Consider the following 24,307-nt stretch of genomic DNA (forward strand, 5'->3'; position numbering starts at 1 on the left):
AGAGCGAGTGTCAGTGTGTGTCAGGGAGAGCGAGTGTCAGTGTGTGTCAGGGAGAGCGAGTGTCAGTGTGTGTCAGGGAGAGCGAGTGTCAGTGTGTGTCAGGGAGAGCGAGTGTCAGTGTGTGTCAGGGAGAGCAAGTGTCAGTGTGTGTCAGGGAGAGCGAGTGTCAGTGTGTGTCAGGGAGAGCAAGTGTCAGTGTGTGTCAGGGAGAGCAAGTGTCAGTGTGTGTCAGGGAGAGCGAGTGTCAGTGTGTGTCAGGGAGAGCGAGTGTCAGTGTGTGTCAGGTAGAGCGAGTGTCAGTGTGTGTCAGGGAGAGCGAGTGTCAGTGTGTGTGCTCGTCGGTCAGTGTGTGTGCTCGTCTTATTATAAATTAAATTCACCAAATGCATTGAATACATCATTTATCACAGCAATAAATAATGTATTAAATGTACAATGCATGTATTAGGCAGTGTGTGTTTGAATGCATGCATTAGGCAGTATGTGTGTATGGATGTAGATATTAAGACAGTGTTGACAAATCACATCAGTAAGGAACACTGCAGTAATTTAAATAATGGCCGGTCAGAATAGAATAAAGGGGAAACCATGAATAAGTTACAAATTAATATTACCTTTTCTTCTGACATAACAGTGAGTTTATCACTGGCAATCAAGCTGCAAACCTGCTCAATTCCAAGGTTAAGGAATTCTTCACCAGGCACAATATCGGAAAAATGTTGTTCTACAGAAAAATAATTACAAAAAATAAAAGAAATTTAAAAATAAAGAATTCATTATTAATAAAAATCACATGGCAGTTAAAGGAACACTGCAGTCACCAAAACAACCTCATCTAGATGATGTTGTTATGGTGCCAGGAGGCCCCTTTCCTTAAGGGGTTAAACCATTGTCAAACGGTTTAAAACCGAAGTAGCCTCCAGCGGTGATTACAGTTACCTCCCCACCGCAGCTTCCTGCTCCAGAATTTTTTGATTCAGGTCAGGTCTATCAGCCAGCTTGTTAAATGAATTGAAAGTTTACACGAATGGCTTGACCAGCCCCAGATCTCACGCCAAGAAGCAAGTTTGAGATATGGACCTTTGCAGCATAAATACACGGGGAGACTAGCAATTAACAGTTTTTTTTCTATAAAAACGAATTCTGAGCTCTAAAATTACGATGTATTAGTTTTTTTTTTGTCCTACTCTACTAGACAGGCCTAAAACTTACTAGCTGCTACAAGTCTGGCAGGTGCAAGACACAATGGATCAGTTGTAGTCATAGAATGCGGAAGGAACCCCCATATTTGCAATCAAGATTGCCCCAAACTGTGCAAATATAAATTGGATTTTTCTCTATGGTGTGGGAAACTGGAGCATACTACATTTCTGTAAATATCGCAAGCTAGTACAAATTCAGGAATAGATAACTTTTTGTTCAGCCTTGGGTCTCCTGACACGTACAGTATGGTAGTGACAGGTGAGGCCCTAACTATGAAACCTCGAGAGATGTTCGCTATGATGTAAGTAACATTCTGAGTTTGTGAGAAGAGAACTCCCCCTCCACCTCCGCGATGTGTATTAATCATTGGTTTATGTCATCACAATCTACAAAAGCAAAAGATATAGAAACATTGTTGCACTTACTTCACACACTACATTAAAAAACAGAAAGTGGCTTATTAAGAACAAAGTTTAAAAGTGAACCAAGACAGAGGTACTCCAGGATAAAAACTAAATAACAGCTGTGTACCACATGAGTGCGGAGTGGTGCGACAGAACACAGCGGAGGATACTCCCTGACTTCTATCCCAGGCCTGCACAGAAAGTCTCTAAGAGGGGCATTGGCTAATTTCAGGGAACTAACTATTCTTTAACACAGCGGTTCCCAAACTGTGTGCCGCGGCACACCAGGAGTGCTGCGGAATATTTCCCCGGTACTAGGATTATAGCACTGGGGAAACATTACGGAGCAAGAGGGAAACGGTCGAGTGCCGCGGTCCTTTAAGACTGCAACCAGGCCCCTATAATGTCTGCCAGCTGGGAGGAAGTGACAGCCTCTCGCTTACTGCCAGCATCCTGCAGGGAGACAGCGCAGGAGGGAGAGGAGGTAGCCGCAGCGTGAGGGGAGAGGAGCATGAAGAGCTCCAGACCCCTCACTCCCACAGCAGCAGGACTCCAAGTCACCCTCCTAGCACATAAGGTAAGCTAACAGGAGGGTAGCTGGAGATAAAAAAAAATCACTTGTGTGTGAGTGTGTGTATATGAGTGTTTGTATGTGTATGTGTGTGGTTATGAGTTTGAGTGTGTGTGTGTAGGAGTGTGAGTGTTTGTATGTATATGAGTGTGTATATATATATATATATTTGTTTGTTTCTGTCTTACCAGTTTTTGAGCCTCACTTTATTATATTTATTAGCCCTCCTCTGCTATATTTATTAGCCCTCCTCTGCTATATTTATTAGCCCTCCTCTGCTATATTTATTAGCCCTCCTCTGCTATATTTATTAGCCCTCCTCTGCTATATTTATTAGCCCTCCTCTGCTATATTTATTAGCCCTCCTCTGCAGTATTCTTAACACCGCTAGCACCTAAATGCATGAGCCTTCTACGAGGTCTTCTCCCTGACAACTGAAGACATATATAACCTGTTTTAAGCGTGTTTTAAGCATTCTCCATTATACTAAGCATTGTTAGTTGGAACTTAACCACTGTTGTCTATAACACCCCTACTGACATGCTTATTATCTTTTTCCCTGACTAGCCTGCCTTTTTCTTTAACAAAAATTCTTATTTCATATACCATGACAGCGTTATATCACATGTTTCTCCATTGTTTGCCAATACTGTTGGGATATCACAAGCTTGTTTGTAACCAAGTGCACAGGAAAAAATAACAACAGCTGTGTATGGGTTTCAATAGTTAAAGAGATAATCTTTTAACCCTGTAATGTAAAAGCTACTGACATTACAGGTTATATTGCAACTCTAGTGGCTGTGACACACACAGCCAGAAGATAGAAACTGTCATGTGATGCAGATGATCTTAGAAAAGCACTGAATGCAATGCTTTCCTATGGTGAAGCTTGGATGCATGTGTGGCACTTGTCACGCATGCACTTCAGATCCCCAATGCTCATCATATGGCAATCTTTAAAGAAATATTTTGAGGCAATTTTGCCAGCATAATAATCTATTAAATGTACACCTACCAAAGGTGACAGAGGACCGATCATCCACAAAATACATGCATGACAAACTTTAACAAGATTGTAAAAGATGGAAGACTCACAAATAATCAGCTGGAAGTGTACTATCATTTATAATTTGAATTTAAGTTTTTTTATTATACTATTAATTCTTTTTTTTTTTTTTTTTTTTACAGTTTTTAAGAAGTAATTACAGGCACAGTGATTAATAATGAAACTCTTTAATTATACTCCCATTGCTTTTAGGCATTCCATTAGGATATTTTGTACAGCAGACATAAATATATAAATATATATATATATATATATATATATATATATATATATATATATATATATATATATATCTATATCAAAGAAAAATAGATTAAGAGTCGTGTTTTACACTGTAGAAAACTAGCTTGAAGCAAATCTGAAACATCTATTTACTGGTACAATCATATTATTAAACCCCTCAAATACATGCTAACTGGGGAACTGTGTGTGCTAGGCAGCAGCCTCCAGAAATGTAAGAGTTCTGTGAAGTAGAAAAGAGCACAACATAGCTGCAGCTTGATATGTTGTAGTTAGTCATACATATAAGGCAGCATATTATTAACATTTAAAAAACAAAAAGGAACATTCAAGCTAGTTTCACAAGTATGAATGTCTGGGTCTACCTTTCATTATCCATTCATGGTTTATTTTTCTTTTCGCTTTTGTTCATAAAACTTGTATAAAGGTCATTTTAATGTATCGTAATATCACAGGCTGGCACGCCACACTGGTAAATATACAGCTGTAAAATTTATCACGCAAAAAAACCCCAAAAACTTCATAACATACATAATTGGGAGAGGGTGCATAATATTTCTCCCTCCCCCCCCCTTTCTACCCACTTGAAACCTGAATGAGTTTTTAAAAGTAACAGACACTACACTACAGCTGGAGGAAGAAAACTTTCATTCAACTGGACAGAATACCCAGCAGGAAAGAAATACAAGACTTCAGCTGTGTAAGGCCTTAGTCATGTGTAACACAATGTTTGAAGAAAGATCATCATATTAAAGCTACAGAAATAAACGATTTTTTTAAATAAACGATTCCCATAAATCAATGTTTGCAAAAAGTCTTTCAAAATATTAATGTTTGCAAACATGGCGGCAGCGCACCGAGCCCAAGGGTTTAGTGTGCTGGCCGTGTTGTCTTAGAACTGTTTGCTGATGTTGTACCCAAAACTGCAGAGAATTTCCGAGCTCTGTGTACGGGGGAGAAAGGTATAGGACCAACAACCGGAAAACCCCTGCATTTTAAAGGCTGTCCTTTTCATAGAATTATCAAGAAATTCATGATCCAAGGTGGGGATTTCTCAAATCAAAATGGAACTGGTGGAGAGAGTATATATGGAGAAAAATTTGAAGATGAAAACTTCAATTACAAGCATGACAAAGAGGGTTTGCTTAGTATGGCCAATGCTGGTCCAAATACTAATGGCTCTCAGTTTTTCATCACAACTGTACCCACCCCCCATTTGGATGGGAAACACGTGGTATTTGGTCAAGTGCTGAAAGGATATGGCATTGTTAAAATGTTGGAAAACATTGAATCGAAGGAAGAAAAACCAGTGAAGCCCTGTGTTATATCAGAGTGTGGTGAACTGAAAGATGGGGATGATTGTGTGATACCGCCATTGGATGGATCTGGTGACACCCATCCTGACTTCCCAGAGGACTCCGATATTGAATTAAATGATGTTGGGAGAATTACCTCCATTGCTGAGGACGTAAAGAGCATTGGAAATAACTTTTTCAAATCTCAAAACTGGGAGATGGCAACAAAGAAATACAACAAGGCCCTAAGATATGTTGAAAGCTGCAAAGATGTGACAGGTGATGATAATATAGCTAAATTAAATCCAATAGCTGTGAGCTGTAACCTGAATATTGCTGCCTGTAAACTCAAGATATCAGACTTTAGAGCTGCAATTGAAAGCTGCAATGAGGCACTTGAATTTGATCCATCGAATACCAAAGCACTTTACAGACGGGCACAGGGCCGGCAAGGCTTGAAAGATTATGAACAAGCACTGGAGGATCTTAAAAATGCTCACGAGTTGGCACCGGATGACAAAGCAATCAGCAGTGAAATCCTGCGGGTCAAGCACAGGATCAAGGAACAGAAAGCAAAAGAAAAAGCTGTATATGCAAAAATGTTTGCATATAATTTTTTTTTATTGTAAAGTCTGCATGGAACGCATTGACAGGATGGCTTCTGCTGATTTAAGGAGACACTTTTACAAGAAGAGAAGCTGTCGGATAAACCAAAAAAAGCAAACTTTTTTGAGCCCAAGAGATGTAGTTTAATGGTTTTCAAACGGTTATAGTTTTTCCTTGTTTGTTTTTTTTTCATTGTGACACTGCATGAACTATGCAAATGTAGGATGTGCAGTGTAGCTTTTTACTTGGTGTGACTTTTGTTATTCTGCAGACCGTAATACTGTTTTTTTTTTTTTTCCTGATTTACTTAAAGGAGCTTATTTTCCTCTGTGTAACTTTTGAAAGCTGCAATTGGTTACTAGCATTTTTTTCTTTTTATTTTACATAAGAAATGTTTACCGTTTCTCTTAATAAAGACTGTTAATTTTTGCAAAACTTACTCAAAATTAATTAAAAGTTTTTTAAATAATATTAAAAACCAGCTCTATTATTTTTGAAGTATGGATTTTTTATTAATGCATATAAGGAATGGATGGAAAAAAAATGCAAGTCTTGTGGCTATACAAAACATGCACTTCATAAAGTGAACACTAGATGGTGCTGGATCATATGACTTTCTCCAACCTCAGATTTTATTAAGACAGAAGGCTCCTTTTATTTTTTTTTTTTAAATTCTTTATTTTTGCGTGCATGAGAGATATAAATATGGTACAACAAATGCATCACATGAGAGTATAACAGGTTACAATTGTAGTTGTTTGATGCATTCAGTCGGATTCAGCACAATTTTTTGTTACTGGTGTGTACTCCTAGGTATAGTGTGTGGTTTTGTAGGAGTGCAGATGAGTTAGTATTTCGCGGGTTTGTTACCTAGGTGTTGGGTTGTAGTGGATATCTGGGCCCAACTAAGCTGTTAACTTATTGAGTGAGGTTGTAGCGCGTTTCGGGGGCCTGGCTTGGTTCAGTGAGAGTTGTGTCGTCGGTTGGTGAGTCACATGAGTAGTCCTAGTGAGTGTTTCTATGCCCCTTGGGGGTTTAGTGGGTCAGTGTCGGTGTAGACTACTCGTGAGGGGTGGCGGCCCTAACCGTGGGGCTGTCGGGGGGGGTGTGTGTCGTCCGGAGCTGCGGATACCATATGCTGGTATTGCGGTTGTGTGTCTGCGTCGGCCGTTACCGCTAGTATGTGCTAACCAGGTGCATTAAACTTTGTGGTTATAGGGCGTGGAGGGTAGGGAGAAAACATAATACATGAAGCCTTAAACATGGCAAAGTAGTGTCGCCGTTGAGCGGACAGGAGCAGGAGACTTCTCCCCCCTTGTCAGTCAGGTGGCTTGTGCATTGGTTCTCTGTCTTCTTGGTACAAATGTTTCTGAGGTCGCTGGGTTCCAGTCGTGGGTTGTGCCCCGGGCAGGCAGGTTCTGTAGGCCCAACTGTGTGAGAAGTTCAGAAGCCTCAGTCCCAGAGGTGAGTTTATGTGTTGCCCCCTGATGGGTGACAAGTAAGGAGCGTGGGTTTCCCCACCTGTATGGTATTCCCGCCGTGCGTAATAGGCTGGTGAGTTCAGTTAGCGATTTCCTCCATTGGAGAGTGGCCTTGGATAAGTCCTGGTAAAAGGTCAGTTGGGCTTCTTCAAAATCAAGCGGGGTTTTGCCCTTGAGCGCGCTCATGATGTGCCCTTTATCTTGGGGTAGGACGCAGCGAATGATGACGTCTCCAGCTAGTGTTGCTGCTGCTCTGGGTGGGGTAGGCAGTCGGTAGATCCCTGCGAAGGTGAGCTTCTTCGTTACTGCCAAAGGGAGTAGAGATTGTGTGAGTCGCCTCACGTAGTGCGGTAGGTCGTCATTGCTAACCGAGGCCGGGATTCCTCTTATTTTGATATGGTTACGCCGGCTTTTGTCCTCCTGTACTGCTAGTTGGATTGCCATGTGCTGGTGGTCTTGTTGTAGTTGGTGGAGTGAGTTTTGCAGTGTGGAGATTTCTCCCTGGATTGTTTTGACTTGTCCCTCTGTGTTGGTCACTTTTTCTGTGATCTGCTGCATGCTCATTTTGAGCGCTGGTAAGTCTGCTGCCAGCAGGCTTTGGATATCTTGCAGCATGGTCTGCATCTGCTGCAGATCCTGTTTGGTGGCTGGGTTTGCAGCTCCTAGCAGGGGTGTGGGTTTGAGGGTCATAGCCTGGGTGGGTTGCTGGGTTTTCTCTGTTTCCCCTGTTTCCCCTTGGGTGTTTTGGGCTGGAGGGGGATCTGCCTGTGGAAGGTCAGGGCCCTGTTCGGCCGCCATTTTGGCTGGGGTGTGTTTTTGCAGCATTACCCCTATGTCTGGCTGTGCTGTACCTTGCTGTGGTTTTTGCGATCTGCGCCCCATCTCCTTGTGGATGTGATCGAGGTCCTGCAGTGGATCGTCGCTGTAGTCTCCCAGGCTTTCTCCGCCCCACAGGTACTCCAGGCCGCGGTAGTTTGGTGTGAGGTAGGCCCGGTTTTTGGATTTGGGCTTTGCCTGCCTCGGTGTGTACCGAAATGGCATCGGGTTGTGCAGGATGGTCTCCCCTATTGTGTGCCGGTAGTTTTTCGCCTGGATGGCGTGTGGTTTGGCAGATATGCCGCGGATTGTGTGCTGTTTGCACGGAGCTGCCTGTAATGGCGTCCGGCTCGTTTCGCTGCGAAGCTCCGCCCCCCCAGAAGGCTCCTTTTATGCTGCACTCTTTCTTTATTTCCCTCAGCAGCAAAGAAAGAACTTTAACAATGATATGAACACAAGAAACAGTCATTAACACATATCTTCCCTGGCAACCAATCAGCCAATCAGGTTACACTCTCCAGCATAATAGGCGGTGTTCCCTTGACAATTTCCTCTTTCTTTGCTGCTCCCTCAGTTAAGTACACTGAACCAATAACTCTTAACTGTGGGATTGTTTTACTATTATTGCTAGTATTATTGCTATTATTATTTCTTTACAATTATTATTTCAGTATTATTACACGGATTATGTTTATTTAATATTGTTATATTGTTTGCTTAGTATGGCCACATCGTTTTAACGGTTTAACGGCCTGCCCCTTCCTGTTTCCCCTTGTTGGGGTTTAGTGTTGGCGAACGGACAGCTTTCTTTCTCTCTCTGTGCTTCTATATAACTGTAAGTTATTTGTTTTCCCTTTACAGAATATGTTTTCCCTATTCTGGGTTACTAAACCCTATAGCTAGGTATACTCTACTATATTGCAAGTTACAATAATTCCACCCACTATGCAGTCTGACAAGGACAAAATTTTGGCTTCTGGGTCACAAGTGACCCCTCAGATTTCCCAGGGTAACCCGGGGGAAGGGACTATGTCACCTGATTTATCCGCTACTGCGGACATACAGGCGCTACTCAACGCCTCGGTTTCATGATCCATATCACAGGCTATGGTCTCCGCTATGGGCGCTGTGTCGACGTCTCTGTTGCAAAGTATTACACAGGCCATCTTGCAGGCCCATCAATCTTCGCAGCAGATTGGCACGTCAACTGCATCTAGTGTACCAATGGTCCCCCAAGGTCGCAAAGCTACCAAACATTCCTCGAAAACTGCTTTGAGTGACAGTCTCACTTCTGTCTCAGATGGCGCGCAACTACCACCGCACAAAAGAGCCACTAGCCGGGCAAAATCGGCTAGATTGTGGAAGCGGGCGAGAGCCCAGCTAGACTCGTCTGAGTCGGAACTCAGCGACATTGAGGAGGAAATGGATGAGTCCGATAAGGACGCTTTAGAGGGTCAGTGCGAATCAGACTCAGACGGTGCATTTGGAGAGGATTCTACCTCATCCTTTGGCACCTTCCCTGTGACGTTGTCAGGGGCCCAGGTAAGTCTGTCAGGGTCTAGTGACGACTCCAGGATTTTAGATCCTCGGGGGGTACCTCTTTTCAACCCTGATGAACTTCCGCGCTCAGCGGAATGGTGTCCCTCGGAACATGTGGCGAAAAATACATCGCCTCTAGAGTGCTACCAGAAACAAATTGAGGGCAGAATGCCCCCGTCCCACGGTCCCAGATGACGCGTGCAAAACGCCCATCCTGGACCCCAAAACTGCCCAATTCCTTGGGATAACCAGGTGGTAACCGAGGAAAGGCCTCAATTTTGCCCTGACTAATTGCCAAGACAAGACTTTGGATATATTGAGCCCCTGGACAGGAATGTCATCCATGGATGGATCCAGAGGATCATTTGCCTAGTGGGGAACGTAAATTCGGCGTTGGCTACAGAACGCCGCAAAGCTATTCTGCTCAAAATCGATTAATGAGCCGGGTGCCCAGGCTATAGGGCTTTTATTTGGAGATTCCTTTGTAAAGGAATTAGGGTCTTTTGTACATACCTTTACGGCCCTAGATAAGGCGCAAAATAACATGCGCAAGATATTCCACCAAAAGGTTTTTGCCGGGGCCGGAAGAGGTAGGAGCCGTCTGTCCGGCCGTATTCAGAGAGGTTCATACAGACAGAAGCAAGGTTCCTATACCGGAAGAGCTGGATTCCAAGAACAGAGGGCCACACCAGCTTTCTTCCTCCAAAGAGACAGACCCTGGGTCGCTAGGGTCATCCGAGGAGCTCCTTCTGGACGACGACCTTAAGGTAAGGGTCTACTATCCCCCTTCTTCCCTTCAGGTTGTGGGGGGCAGACTCAGAATTTTTTTCCATGTGTGGTCGCATCCGACATCAGATGCTTGGGTCCTGCAAGCTGTAACGGGGTACTGCATAGATTTTGTGTCACATCCGAATCAACTCTCCTTACCCAGAGATATTGTTTTTCCCCAACACGATACTACCCTTGTGTCCAAGGAAATCCACGATCTGATGCGCAAACAAGCCATCACAGAGATCCCATTCAATACTCTGGGGTACTTCAGCAACCTCTTCCTGGTAGCCAAGAACGAGGCCAGTCATAAATTTGAAACAATTGAAAGCCTATGTGTCCTACCACCATTTCAAAATGGAAGGCATACACTGCCTGCGCGACCTTCTACAACCCAAAGATTGGATGGCCAAGTTAGACCTACAGGATGCGTACTTCATGATACCTATATCGGACAGATACCAAGATTTTCTCCAATTCACGTGGAAAGGAAGGAAATGGAGGTTCACTTGCCTACCGTTTGGACTATCATCAGCCCCATGGTGTTTCACAAAAGTTCTGAAACCCGTGATTGCCCTGCTTCGAAGTCGAGGTGTTCGACTTTTCATCTATCTAGACGATATCCTCCTTCTAGCCCAGTCTACCGACCTTCTCCACACACATCTCACATGGACTCTGACGCTGTTGCAAAACCTAGGTTTCCTTATAAACTGGGAGAAATCTATCCTGACACCAGCTCAGAACATCGAATTCCTAGGACTAGTGATCGACTCCAATTCACTAGACCTCCCAGCGTCAAAATTGCTGAACATCAAAAAAGAAATCAGACGCACGTTGGCGATTCCCCAATTCTCTCTCAAACACCTGGCACGAGTCATCAGACTCCTGGCGGCTTCCATCCATGCCATTTTCCCAGGCCCGCTCCATTACCGAGCTCTACAAAGACTTCAAGCCTCTCATCTCAGAGGCAGAGCATTTTACAGGGATATGGTAACGCTAGACGAAGAAGCGAAAGACGAACTTCGCTGGTGGCTCCTCCATATGGAGGCATGGAATGGACGCGCTATCTTCAGAACAACCCCAGATCTGATCATAGAATCAGATGCGAGCTTACACCGCTGGGGTGCGCGTTGTGGAGATACCTCCATGGGAGGCAGATGGACGGACCTCGAAACGACACTGCATATCAACTGCTTAGAGCTTTTAGCCGGGTCTTTTGCAGTACGCAGCCCATCCCCGACTCATTCGCAATTCACGATTCTATTGAAGATGGACAACGTGTCCGCAGTCAGATACAACCATCTGGGAGGCACGAAATCCAAAGTGCTAGCAAACATGGCACACGTTTGGCAGAACTGCATAAGGCAGTTCTGCCTTATGCACAATATCTCGGTGACAGCAGAAAATATTCCCGGACTTTCCAACACCACTGCGGACTGGTACTCCAGACACCTCAGTGACTTCAGCGACTGGCATCTGGACCCTTTGACAATAAAGAACATCACAGATACCTGGGTAATTCTGGCCTTCTCAGGCTTATGGGGTGGCTGATTTCAGGGGACCTTGGTCAATCGATGGCGTTCCGCAATCAACTCTCAGACTTCTCGACAAAATGCACTAATTATAAAAACAGAACATCGTAATATGATGGCTTCAATCCATAAAACAATAAATATAATTGAATAATGTAGCAAATCAACATAATAATAAATCAGAAGGGATCAAACTTTCAAGTCCTGCTATACATTCCAGGCCCAAAAGTTATTCACCATTACAAATCTATTCTTTTAGATCGATCTCTGGGAATAGAAATTGTATCAGCATGTGCTGCCTCCTGCCTTCAAATGACTCACAAAGCATCCTAAAATTTCTAGTATGTGGTTTCATAATAGGCGTTGTACTGTAACAACCAAACACAGTGCTAAAGTTGCTTACAAATGCCAAAACACACATGAATACCGGTAAGTGAAACTCAAAAATATAAATAGTGAGCTGTGCCAAACAATTGAAAAAATGAATCACTGAGATTTCACCACAAACCAAAACTAATAACGCACAGCCAATGTACATACAAAAATATACTATAAACCTTCACTGTTAGAACAACCTACTTTTCCCGTACATGAAATACATCCTTCCTTTACCTCTTATGCCACTTCACCCCACTCCCTCTAGAATGTAAGCTCTCAACACCCTATGTTCCTGTGCATGTCTGTTAGTCCACCTACTGTACAGCGCTATGGAATTTGTTGGTGCTTATAAATAATAATATACACACATAAACCTTCTTGATGGCAAGGAATCAAATCAAATCAGGAAAAAGTATAACATTTATTTCACACAATATAATCTATTACATGTGTAAAGGATTTTATTGTTTAAAATAAATAGCAGCATATTTTTAATGTACGTTAAAGAAACACTATAGGGTCAGGAACAAAAAAATTTATTCCTGACCCTATAGTGTTAAAACCACCATCTAGCCCCCCTGGTCCTCTCTTGCCTCCCTAAATATAGTAAAATCTTACTTGTATGCAAGTCTGCAGCTGCTGGATCTGCTCCGGTTTGCTGACATCAGCATAAGTGGTGGTCTGAGCCAATCACAATGCTTTCCCATAGGATTGTCAGAGACTGACAAAGAGGCAGATCAGGGGCAGAGCCAGCACAAGCCAAACACAGCCCTGGCCAATCAGCATCTCCTCATAGAGATGAATTGAATCAATGCATCTCTATGAGGAAACTTCAGTGTCTGCATGCAGAGGGCAGGGACTCCGTGTGCAGCACTGCCCCAAGAAGCACATCTAGCAGCCATCGGATGAGTGGCCAGTGGCGTTATCACTAGGCTGTAATGTGAACACTGCATTTTCTCTCAAAAGACAGGGTTTACATTACAGAAAAGACAAAAAGCCTGAAGGGAATGATTCTACTCACCAGAACAAATTCAATAAGCTGTAGTTGCTCTGGTGAATATAGTGTCCCTTTAAGTGTGCGCTATTATTGTTTTGTTTAGGGTTAGGAGCTGAACTGTGTCTTGAGTAGCAACCTGTAGACGCCATACTATTTGTAGCCTTTACAAAAATGTGGAAAGAGGATAAGGGAGTTGGAAAAATAAAAATCACTCTTTAGCTATACTTTCACAAACAATGTATACATACAATTGTCATTAGTTGACTAAATGTTTACATGCACATTTACATGTCTGAAAGGAGAGAGGAGCCTACCATTACTTATCAATCCCATAAAACGTTAGCTTGTTTCAGAGGATTGGAGGTAGCAGGTAAGTTACAGGGTTATGAACTGATAATACAATGGTTACACCCCACTTTACAAAGCTGCAGAAAAACTGCTGCTTTCATACAGCATTGAATGCACTGGGGAGTTCATACACCAGGCTAAATTTCCGCTCGCCAATGGCAATTTTGAGCCCAAATCCTATATTTTTTGATGAATTAATAGAACATGTTTGCCCATCATAACACTTGCCTGCAAATGTATTTGCTTGATTTAGTAGCTCTGTGCAAGCGTGCATATCAGCAAATGCCCGGATACCTAAACAGTTGGATGGGTGAAGCTGGGATTCCAGGAATTCACAGCAAGTCTTCTTCACATCTTGGAGCTGCAGAAGGCCCGCTGCTGGCAGAAGGACCTGTAAGGTACATGGAGAACAAATACTTTTTGGACTTATAGAAAAAAAACAAGAAAAAACACTCAAATTAAGAACAAAATTATTTAGTTAATATAATCATACAATTAAAGAAGACAGCAGAGATATATACATATACATACACAAACCAAGTACAATGAACAGCTTGGCAAGCCACATTGCCGTTGTTGGAGGTTGAGTGCTTTTCCACACGCCAGCAATTACCGACTTCGTAACCATCAGAAGGCAATATATTAAGGCAGATTTGTATTTGTGTGGCAGAATGAAATGGAGTTAATTTTTTAATTAAATACCCCCATTCCATATGATTTAAACTCAGATTTTGAAATGCATAATTTAATATAATTTTTTAATAATTAAATTGTTATTTTCTTCTTTTTATAAAGAGTAACCATTGTTCATATATGGGATTTTCTTTTTTAATAGTATGTATTTTTTCACATTTTCCATCTGTTCTTTTACTATTTTTAAGCGTATGTATTAATCTGCTCTTCTTATCTTTATTGTATATTCATTTACAATGAGTCAATTATACAGACTCTTCCTGTGGACTAGTATTGATGTCAACAACAGCTGCAGCAACGCATGGATGGAATACACAAAGTCGCACAAATGACATTGTAAAAGGAGCCGAAATGTGACGGGTAAACGCTGGGAAATTAAGTTGCCATCACGCTATATTCTAATACCCTGAAGGAGGCTTGGAACGCTTCAGTGAGCAGAAAGGGAGGAGAGCTCTGAGTTTTAGCATCCAGCGCGTCTCGCAAGTGTTATTCAGAAACAGGCTTGAACCGTGCCGTGCACCCTTATAAGTGAGAGTCACTCTCGGGTTCACCAATTACAGTTAATTTTCCCCTTATCAAGAGGGTATATAAGCAGGACTGGAAAAGTGAAGCATTTTATTGGATTTTGCCCAGCTGAGTAAACCACTTTGGATGGAGTGAAAGGCCTTCTGGGCACTGAAAGAAGACCACCGTATTTATATTGGACATTGTGCCTTTGCTTTTATTTGCTATTATTTTAGCATTTCTTTTTAATATAGATTAATAAACTATTTTAATCGTTTGATTTGGTTTCTACTATCATTCTGCTTCAAAAAGAGGAAGTGTAGTCCTAAAATACACAGTGTGCCGACAGAGAGCCTCACTTAGGGTCCTGTTTTGGGACTATTGATTTGGCTTGAATTTTATCCTAACGGTACAGTATTATACTACTTTATATTTTTGTCTCTTCAAACCTCCCATAGGATAGGCCAAGAAAGACATCTAAACCTATCAGGGGTGGGTCACCTTAATGGATCCAGCTGCTTTTCATGCCAGAGCTAGGTTTCTTAGCTACCCAATTTGTGAGTGTTCCATTATAACTTGTATAAAGTGTCTAACAAACAGGTTGTAATAAACTGTATTTTATTAGGAGGCAAGGGAGGATGTTAAAGGTACTTGGTAGCACAAGTTAAGAAATGCTCTGCTGATAATAGCAACAATTGACTTTATTGAATTACTCCTAGAACCCTATGTGTAGATTACCAACAGGTGGAGTTAACTTTCAAAGCGTTAAGGGTTGACAATTAATCGCAAGTTTATATAAATATACACACACACATACATACATACATACATACATACATATATATATATATATATATATATATATATATATATATATACACACACACACACACACACACACACACACGTTAATCTTGATTAGACTAGTGATTTGTCACCAGAATGTTGATAAAGGACTAAAAAGTGTTGTGTGAACTTCACCCACACAATCAGTCCAGGAAAAGGCCTCGATGAATGCTTCCTTCTGAAGAAACAGCAGCCTTAAATCCTGCCTTTCCCACACACCCTACTTTAAATATGGATTAGTAAACTCCGTTTAGGTTTCATTACAGCTTTATAATTATAATGACATTCCCAAAATATTTTCCCAGATGCTATTATGTCAATAGGTACACTATACGAGTATACTAATGAGTCATGGTTCACCAAGAATGTACAGGTTTGACATTTAGAGTGAAAGAGGAACTCCCAGTACGTCAAGCCTTAGCAGCAAACCAAACCAGATCCCCCAGATATACTGCAAGATTAGCTAACAAGCTATAGTGCTCTATATTGACACATTTAAGACTGTAATTCAATTCTATAATATATACATCTTATGTAGCATATCCTTTTATCAAGCTTTCTACTGCAGAAAGTAAACAATTAAAAGACAAGTCACAGGAGCACAAGTAAGAATAAAACAATAGGGATATCACCGTCTCTTGCAGCAAAATAAGCAAGTAAAACTAAAAAAAAAAAAAAAAAAAAAAAAGGATTAAGCCCCTCCTCATGATCCACATACTAAAAAAATAAAAATAAAAATACCACCAATGCCATTATGCCCCCAGAAAGTACACATGTCAAACTCCTGCAAAAATAAAAAAAATAAAATGAAAATGGCACAGCTTCTAATCTTAAGGAATACAAATTCATGGTAAGTAAACATTTTGCCTTTTGCCCCCATATTAGAGGCAGTGCAACAATAGGGATAAACAAGCAATTCTTAAAGGACCACTCTAGGCACCCAGACCACTTCAGCTTAATGAAGTGGTCTGGGTGCCAGGTCCTTCTAGGGTTAACCCATTTTTTCATAAACATAGCAGTTTCAGAGAAACTGCTATGTTTGTGAATGGGTTAAGCCTTCCCCTATTTCCTCTAGTGGCTGTCTCACTGACAGCCGCTAGAGGCGCTTGCGTGATTCTCACTGTGAAAATCACAGTGAGAGCACGCAAGCGTCCATAGGAAAGCATTATGAATGCTTTCCTATGTGACCGGCTGAATGCGCGCGCAGCTCTTGCCGCGCGTGTGCATTCAGCCGACGGGGAGGAGAAGGAGGATCGGAGGAGGAGAGCTCTCCGCCCACCGCTGGAAAAAGGTAAGTTTTTACCCCTTTCCCGAGCCGGGCGGGAGGGGGTCCCTGAGGGTGGGGGCACCCTCAGGGCACTCTAGTGCCAGGAAAATGAGTATGTTTTCCTGGCACTAGAGTGGTCCTTTAAGAGCAGGATACGCTTCACAACAGCTTGAAGAACCTTGTGCCCCAAAACCGTATCTTCAGAGGCCTGCATGTCTAACCTGTAATGTTTTGCAAAGGTGTGGGTATATGACCACATGGCTGCTTTGCATATCTGAGCAAGGGTAGACAAGGAATTTGAAGCCCAAGAGGTTGACACAGCTCTGGTGGAATGAGCTTTAATATGAAGTGAATGAGACAAAAAAAGACTAAAAGTAAGTCAGTGACGTAGCCATTAATCCTCTCTTGAGACCCTGGTAGAGGACACACATGTTCAGAGCATTTGAAATCTTAGTCCTTTTTAAATCACAGAGAATTGTTCTTTTAACATCTAAACAATGGAATTTATTTTCTCTCATTCTGAGAGTTCTGACAAAAGGTAGACAAGAAGATTTCTTGATTAATTTTGTTCACAGAGGTTATCTTCAGAAGCAAGTGTGTAGCTTTAACACCACCTTATCCAGATGGAACATAAGATAAGCAACATGAGCAGATAGAGTTTTAATTTTCCTCAGAAGCTTAGCTGATGTAATAGCAATTACATCAAATATCATCTTCCAGGATAAAACTTTTAATTGACATTACTGTAAAACGTTCGAACTGAGGTTCGCAGAGAGCGTACATCACTAGATTTAGATCCAAATGTGGGTGAGTTCCTGAATAGTAGGAAGCAAGTTTGAGACGGCTCTGAAGAATCTGGCCACCAAAGGATCCAAAGCCAACACTCTGACTGAATACAAATAGCAAAGACTTGGACTTTTCAAGAAGCTGGACGTAAACATTTTGCAAATTTTAGTTGTTAAACCTCAGGATGTATGAAAAATTAGCTGTAACTGGATTAACTTTAATAGCCAAGCACCAGGTGAAAAAAAAGAAAAACAACTTCTTCCACATTCAGACATATATTTTACCAGTTGACTATTTCTTGGCTGAAACCAGAATATCTATGACCTCAGGACTGAAGACCTTATAATTTGCCATTCAGATATAATGCTGTGAGCTTGAAGGTTTTCAGGCTCTGTAGTTACACTAATCCTTATGCCAAGATGTGTTTTGACAATTTAACCCGTTTGATAGGTTCAAGAGGGAGGAGAGAAAAACAACTTCTCCTGAGCCAAAAGGGTATTATTGCTATAATTTTGCCTTGTCGTGGACTATCTTCTGTAGAACTCTTAGAATCAAAAAGAATTGGTGAAAAAAGACATGCCAGATGAAAATCCCAAGAAATCCATAAGATATCTGAATTCTGAACCATTGATTGAGGAAAATCTCTTGACTTAATTGTCGGTTATTAAAGTCTATTTCTGGTTCGCCAAATAGATTATCTACTTCCATAAAATGTCTGAGGTATGGTATGAATGACCAATTTCCCTTTTTCAGAATATTCCTGCTTAGAGTAACTGCCAGGATGTGATAATTGCCATTGGTGTGCACTGATGTCAAAGACTAATATTGCAACTCTGCACAGTTTCTCCAGAGAAGAGGTAATCCATTGTAGTGGCATTGTCTGAGTGAATCTGAACATGTTGATGTAGGAGGTGGTGTTTGAAACAAGAGGGCCATCCAGCCTGCTTTCAGTTCTCTTACGTTTGAGGATCAGCCAACCGCTAAAAAGTCTGTAGTAACAGGGATGTTTTCTCTTAACCTGGATGAATGGCCTTCTGAAAGTAACTTTGAATATTCTCACCAATTGCAACTTTTTATTGTGTCCAGCTAAAGTTTTATTAGGTGACCCAGTGAAGAATGATCTCTCCATCTTCCCATGATGTTTCTCTGTAATGGTCTCATTCTTGCCTTCGCCCAGTTGACCACTAGAATGGCTGCTATAAGAGGCAATGAGTGTCCTGGGTCTTTATACAGCAAAGATGGATTATTTTTTTCTTACCGAAGACAATGCTACCCTCTTCTTCCTCCTATTGTAAGAAATGACTTAATGATGGAAGAATCTAGACCAGTCCTAGAAACTGAATTCTTCTTGTGGGAACCAATTCTGACTTTCAATGTTTAGATTTTTTTTTTTAGAATCCATCTATGTTTTTCTATGCACAAGGAAGCCGTTTGAACTGCCTAAAGATGTTTTCTTACGAGGATGCCTTCAAAAGCCAGTCGTCCAGATAAATGACAATGACTTTTTTTTCTTGCTGCGTCAATACCTACTGAATACTCCTAGAACTGGAAAGACCAAAGGGGAGTGTTTTTAACTAGTAACGGACAAGCTAGCCTTTTAGTGAAATACTAAATTTAAAAAAAAAAAAAAAAAAAAAAAAATCTGTTTTCCCTTGCAATTGGAATATGCAGATAGGCATATTTTACATTGGAAAAAAAAACTCAAGCAGTCCCTTTCTATGGTGCTATGTGTGGCTGGACCAGGTTTTAAATTTCTACATGGAGATTTTCTGAAATGATAGGAGATTGAACTGTGGACAACGGAACACACTTTGAGGAGGACTGTTGAATTCTATCTATACTCTTTTTAACAGAGAAAGGACCCATTTGTCTGTTATATTGTGCCCTTTTCCCCACAAACTTGCCTTTGTAATCAAATGGTTGTCTTTGATAGCTGCGTGAACTGGTCCTGCAAAATGAATATCTGCAAGTGGATCTATTTTTATTGAAGAATCTCCAACGTTCCTTTTTCGCTTTTTGAAGTATTCCCCCACCCCCCCCTGCCGCACCCCACTCTCTCACCTCCCCCCTCTTGTTCGAATGGCATATCACATAAGGCGTGCTTGGATGCAGAGTTCACAGATAGCCTTTCTTGCTACTGTAAAAAGTCCCATGTATTTGGCCACCACTTTAAATACTTCTGACAGAGTCTGCCCAAGAAACCAAAACCAAAAACAAAAAAAAACATTTCCATGCCAGATGCAATTCTGATATTTTGCATTTGGACAGGATCTTCTTTTGATTTACCTATACAGTTAGTTTTTCCAGTAAATCCAACCAAGTGTGCTGTGTCATGGGTACAGAAGAAACTATAATAAAAGTGTTTTACTCTGTGCTGCATTGGTTAAAAAAAGATTTAGGGTAATTACTGTCAAGTTGTCCATGGCAACCTGCAACCACTTGAGTTGCCAATAGGCAGAGTGCTCTTCTTGCCCAGCTGTGGAATAGGCACATCGACTTTCAGAAGATCTAATTTCTTATTGCCTTCTTCCTTAATGGAAAACAGTTTTAAATTGTTTGTTAAGAAAAAGCCTTCTTTGAGGAAATCTCCTCTCTCTAAGCACAAGATCTTTATGCTTAGGGTGAAATGAAAAGGATTTAACATTTCTTAATTTTGTATGGAACTACTTTAAAGAAACTTCATTAATGAAACATAGAAACATAGAATGTGACGGCAGATAAGAACCATTCGGCCCATCTAGTCTGCCCAGTTTTCTAAATACTTTCATTAGTCCCTGGCATTATCTTATAGTTAGGATAGCCTTATGCCTATCCCACGCATGCTTAAACTCCTTTACTGTGTTAACCTCTACCACTTCAGCTGGAAGGCTATTCCATGCATCCACTACCCTCTCAGTAAAGTAATACTTCCTGATATTATTTTTAAACCTTTGTCCTTCTAATTTTAGACTATGTCCTCTGGTTGTGGTCGTTTTTCTTCTTTTAAATATAGTCTCCTCCTTTACTGTGTTGATTCCCTTTATGTATTTAAATGTTTCTATCATATCCCCCCTGTCTCGTCTTTCCTCCAAGCTATACATGTTAAGATCCTTTAACCTTTCCTGGTAAGTTTTATCCTGCAATCCATGAACCAGTTTAGTAGCCCTTCTTTGAACTCTCTCTAAGGTATCAATATCCTTCTGAAGATATGGTCTCCAGTACTGTGTACAGTACTCCAAGTGAGGTCTCACCAGTGTTCTGTACAATGGCATGAGCACTTCCCTCTTTCTACTGCTAATACCTCTCCCTATACAACCAAGCATTCTGCTAGCATTTCCTGCTGCTCTATTACATTGTCTGCCTACCTTTAAGTCCTCAGAAATAATCACCCCTAAATCCCTTTCCTCAGATAATGAGGTTAGGACTCTATCAAATATTCTGTATTCTGCCCTTGGGTTTTTACGTCCAAGATGCATTATCTTGCACTTATCCACATTAAATGTCAGTTGCCACAACTCTGACCATTTTTCTAGTTTACCTAAATCATTTGCCATTTGGCTTATCCCTCCTGGAACATCAACCCTGTTACATATCTTAGTATCATCCGCAAAAAGACACACCTTACCATCAAGACCTTCTGCAATATCACTAATAAAAATATTAAAGAGAATGGGTCCAAGTACAGATCCCTGAGGTACCCCACTGGTGACAAGCCCAAGCTTCGAATATACTCCATTGACTACAACCCTCTGTTGCCGGTCACTCAGCCACTGCCTTACCCATTCAACAATATTGGAATCCAAACTCAAAGATTGCAGTTTATTGATAAGCCTTCTATGTGCAACAGTGTCAAAAGCCTTACTGAAATCTAGGTAAGCAATGTCTACTGCACCACCCTGATCTATAATTTTAGTTACCCAATCAAAAAAATCAATAAGATTAGTTTGGCATGATCTCCCTGAAGTAAACCCATGTTGTCTCTGATCTTGAAATCCATGTGTTTTTAGATGTTCAACAATCCTATCCTTTAACATGGTTTCCATCACTTTCCCCACTACTGAAGTAAGGCTTACTGGCCTATAGTTGCCCGACTCCTCCCTATTACCTTTCTTGTGAATGGGCACAACATTCGCTAACTTCCAATCTTCTGGGACTACTCCTGTTAACAATGATTGGTTAAATAAATCTGTTAATGGTTTTGCTAGTACACCACTAAGCTCTTTTAATAGCTTTGGGTGTATTCCATCAGGTCCCATTGACTTATTTGTCTTTACTTTTGACAGTTGAAATAGAACCTCTTCCTCTGTAAACTCACGTGTAATAAATGACTAATTTATCCTTTTTTTTAACAGAGGTCCCTTTCCTTCATTTTCAGCTGTAAATACCGAACAAAAATATTCATTGAGGCAGTCAGCTAGACCTTTATCCTCATCTACATACCTTCCTTCTTTTGTTTTTATTCTAACTAATCCTTGTTTTACTTTTCTTTTCTCATTTATGTATCTAAAAAAAGTTTTGTCCCCCTTTTTTACTGACGTTGCTATTTTCTCTTCTGTGTGTGATTTGGAAGCTCTTATAACTTGCTTAGCCTCTTTCTGCCTAATCTTATAGGTCGTTCTGTCTTCCTCACTCTGGGTTTTTTTATAATTACTAAATGCTAACTTTTTGTTTTTTACTATTTTGGCCACATCTGCGGAGTACCACAGTGGTTTCTTGAATTTTTTGCTTTTACTGACAAGCCTAATGCAATTTTCTGTTCCCTTCAGTAGTGCAGCTTTTAAATAATCCCATTTATTTTGGACTCCATTTAAATTGCTCCAGTCTGATAATGACTCCTTTACACATATTCTAATTTTAGAAAAGTCTGTTTTTCTAAAGTCTAAAACTTTTGTTTTTGTGTGGTGTGACTCAGTCACTGTTCTTATATTAAACCACACTGACTGATGATCACTGGATCCTAAACTTTCACCTACAGTAATATCTGATACCAAATCTCCATTTGTTAACACTAAATCTAGTATGGCCTCTTTACGAGTTGGCTCCTCAACGACAGTCCCAGTAGGGAGTTTAGAATATGTGTGCTTCTGGCACTAGTAGCTATTTTTGTTTTCCAATTCACATCAGGAAGATTAAAGTCACCCATGGTGATAACTTCCCCCTTCATTGTCATTTTAGCTATTTCTTCAACTAGTAGATTATCTAACTCTTCAATTTGTCCTGGGGGCCTATAAATCACACCTACACACCCAATACCTCATTGGGAATGACAAAATCCTCATCAGATAAAGCATCTACATTTTCAGAAGATTAACTAGCAGAGGTACCGGTACTGGAGTTTGAAAACTCTTCCTGTTAACACTTTTTTTTTTTTTTCTTAGATGCTTCCATTGTCTGTATAGTTTTTTTTTTTTGTAATTTTTTTTTTTTTTTATAACCATCAGGCATAGGCCGATTGCGGGATGCCAGATAAGATGTTTGGATGTGGATAGACATCCTTTTCCCAGTGGTTTCAGGATTAGACATACAAAAAAAATAAAAAATAAAAATATCCAACTATACTACAAAGTGGAGAAGAGGTATAAAACGAATGTAAAAGTGACCTGGTTACACCTCTGGATGCTGGAGGGTTGGTGAAAACACACCTAAAATAGAGCAAAACAGCACCAAGCTGCCAGGTAGCAGTGGCTGGATTTAAATAGTCTTCAATGCCTTCCTGTTGGAATTTGGCGCCAATGCACATAGACTACAATGCGCATTGCAAACCATGATCTCTCGGTGGAACGCCTTGTAGCCAGTACATGCATTCCACCTCAAGAACCTTGTGTGCACTCACGCCATTTCCAGCACGGACTGTGCAGAAGTAATAAGAGCAAGGAACAATAGCACCTGGGCGTGCTCTCCAGCACTCGAAGAGGGAAGAGCCAGGCCCACATGCAGAGCTTCTCTCCTGTCAAGCAGACCCTTCCCCGGCTTAGCCTGAAAATATAAAAAAATGGGAGTTCTACCAACCTACGCTGCCAAAGGCAGGCAGACAACTGGGGAGCATAATGGTGTTTTGTGTCTTTTATAGTGAAAGGCAGAGGTTAAGGAGGGGCCTAATCTTAAAAGTTTTCCAGTTCTGCCTGACTATTTTTCAGCAAGTGAATGAGATATCCCTATTGTTGCACTGCCTCTAATCTGGGCAGGGGTATATATATTTTTTTTCTATATTCAAAATTATGAAGCCATTTTTATTTCCTTTGCTTTAACACTACTCAGATACATACAAGGGACGTCAGTCTGTGTAGGCTTTGTTCAAAAAATAAACAGGCTTGCATATACACCTTGTTCCAAATTATTATGCAAATTCTATTTAAGTGTCACAAAGATTAAATATTTGGTTTTTCAGTTTAACTCATGGATGGCATTGTGTCTCAGGGCTCTTTTGATCACTGAAAACAATCTCGGACACCTGTGATAATTAGATTGCCAGGTGAGCCCAATTTAAGGAAAAACTACTAAAGGAGGGTGCTCCACATTATTAAGCAGAGCACCATTTTCATGCAAGATGGGGAAGAAAAAGGATCACTCTGCTGCCGAAAAGAGTGAAATAGTTCAATGCCTTGGACAAGGTATGAAAACATTAGATATTTCACGAAAACTTAAGCGTGATCATCGCACTATTAAGAGATTTGTGGCTGATTCAGAGCACAGACGGGTTCGTGCAGATAAAGGCACATTGAGGAGGATTTCTGCCAGATCCATGCATTGGATCAAGAGAGCAGCTGCTAAAATACTATTACATAGCAGCAAACAGATATTTGAAGCTGCTGGTGCCTCTGGAGTCCCAAGGACATCAAGGTGTAGAGTCCTTCTATTCGGCCACCACTAACCAATGCTCACAAGCAGAAACGGCTGCATTGGGCAGAAAAATACATGAAGACTAATTATGCTGACTGTTATTTACATCAATTATTTAGGTATTAGGTAATTTAGGTAATTATTTGCA

At 41.0% G+C, this 24,307-nt stretch overlaps 2 protein-coding genes across 2 annotated transcripts in view; one reads left to right on the top strand and one right to left on the bottom strand.

The window, feature by feature from the left end:
• KLHL2 (kelch like family member 2) overlaps nt 1-24,307 on the bottom strand; it is a 132,007-nt gene that overhangs the window by 36,045 nt on the left and 71,655 nt on the right. Inside the window, exons 5-6 of the mRNA XM_063458201.1 lie at nt 13,473-13,635; nt 615-724 (exon numbers count right to left, since the gene is read on the bottom strand). Of these exons, the coding sequence (XP_063314271.1) occupies nt 615-724; nt 13,473-13,635 (273 nt within the window). The remainder of the gene's footprint in view (nt 1-614; nt 725-13,472; nt 13,636-24,307) is intronic.
• On the top strand, nt 4,363-5,795 carry LOC134614432 (peptidyl-prolyl cis-trans isomerase D-like). The gene has a single exon (XM_063458205.1). The coding sequence runs from the start codon at nt 4,518-4,520 to the stop codon at nt 5,406-5,408; it is 891 nt and encodes a 296-aa protein (XP_063314275.1). The 5' UTR covers nt 4,363-4,517; the 3' UTR covers nt 5,409-5,795.

The sequence above is a fragment of the Pelobates fuscus genome, chromosome 6 (assembly GCF_036172605.1).
Source record: "Pelobates fuscus isolate aPelFus1 chromosome 6, aPelFus1.pri, whole genome shotgun sequence".
NCBI classification, from domain to species: domain Eukaryota; kingdom Metazoa; phylum Chordata; class Amphibia; order Anura; family Pelobatidae; genus Pelobates; species Pelobates fuscus.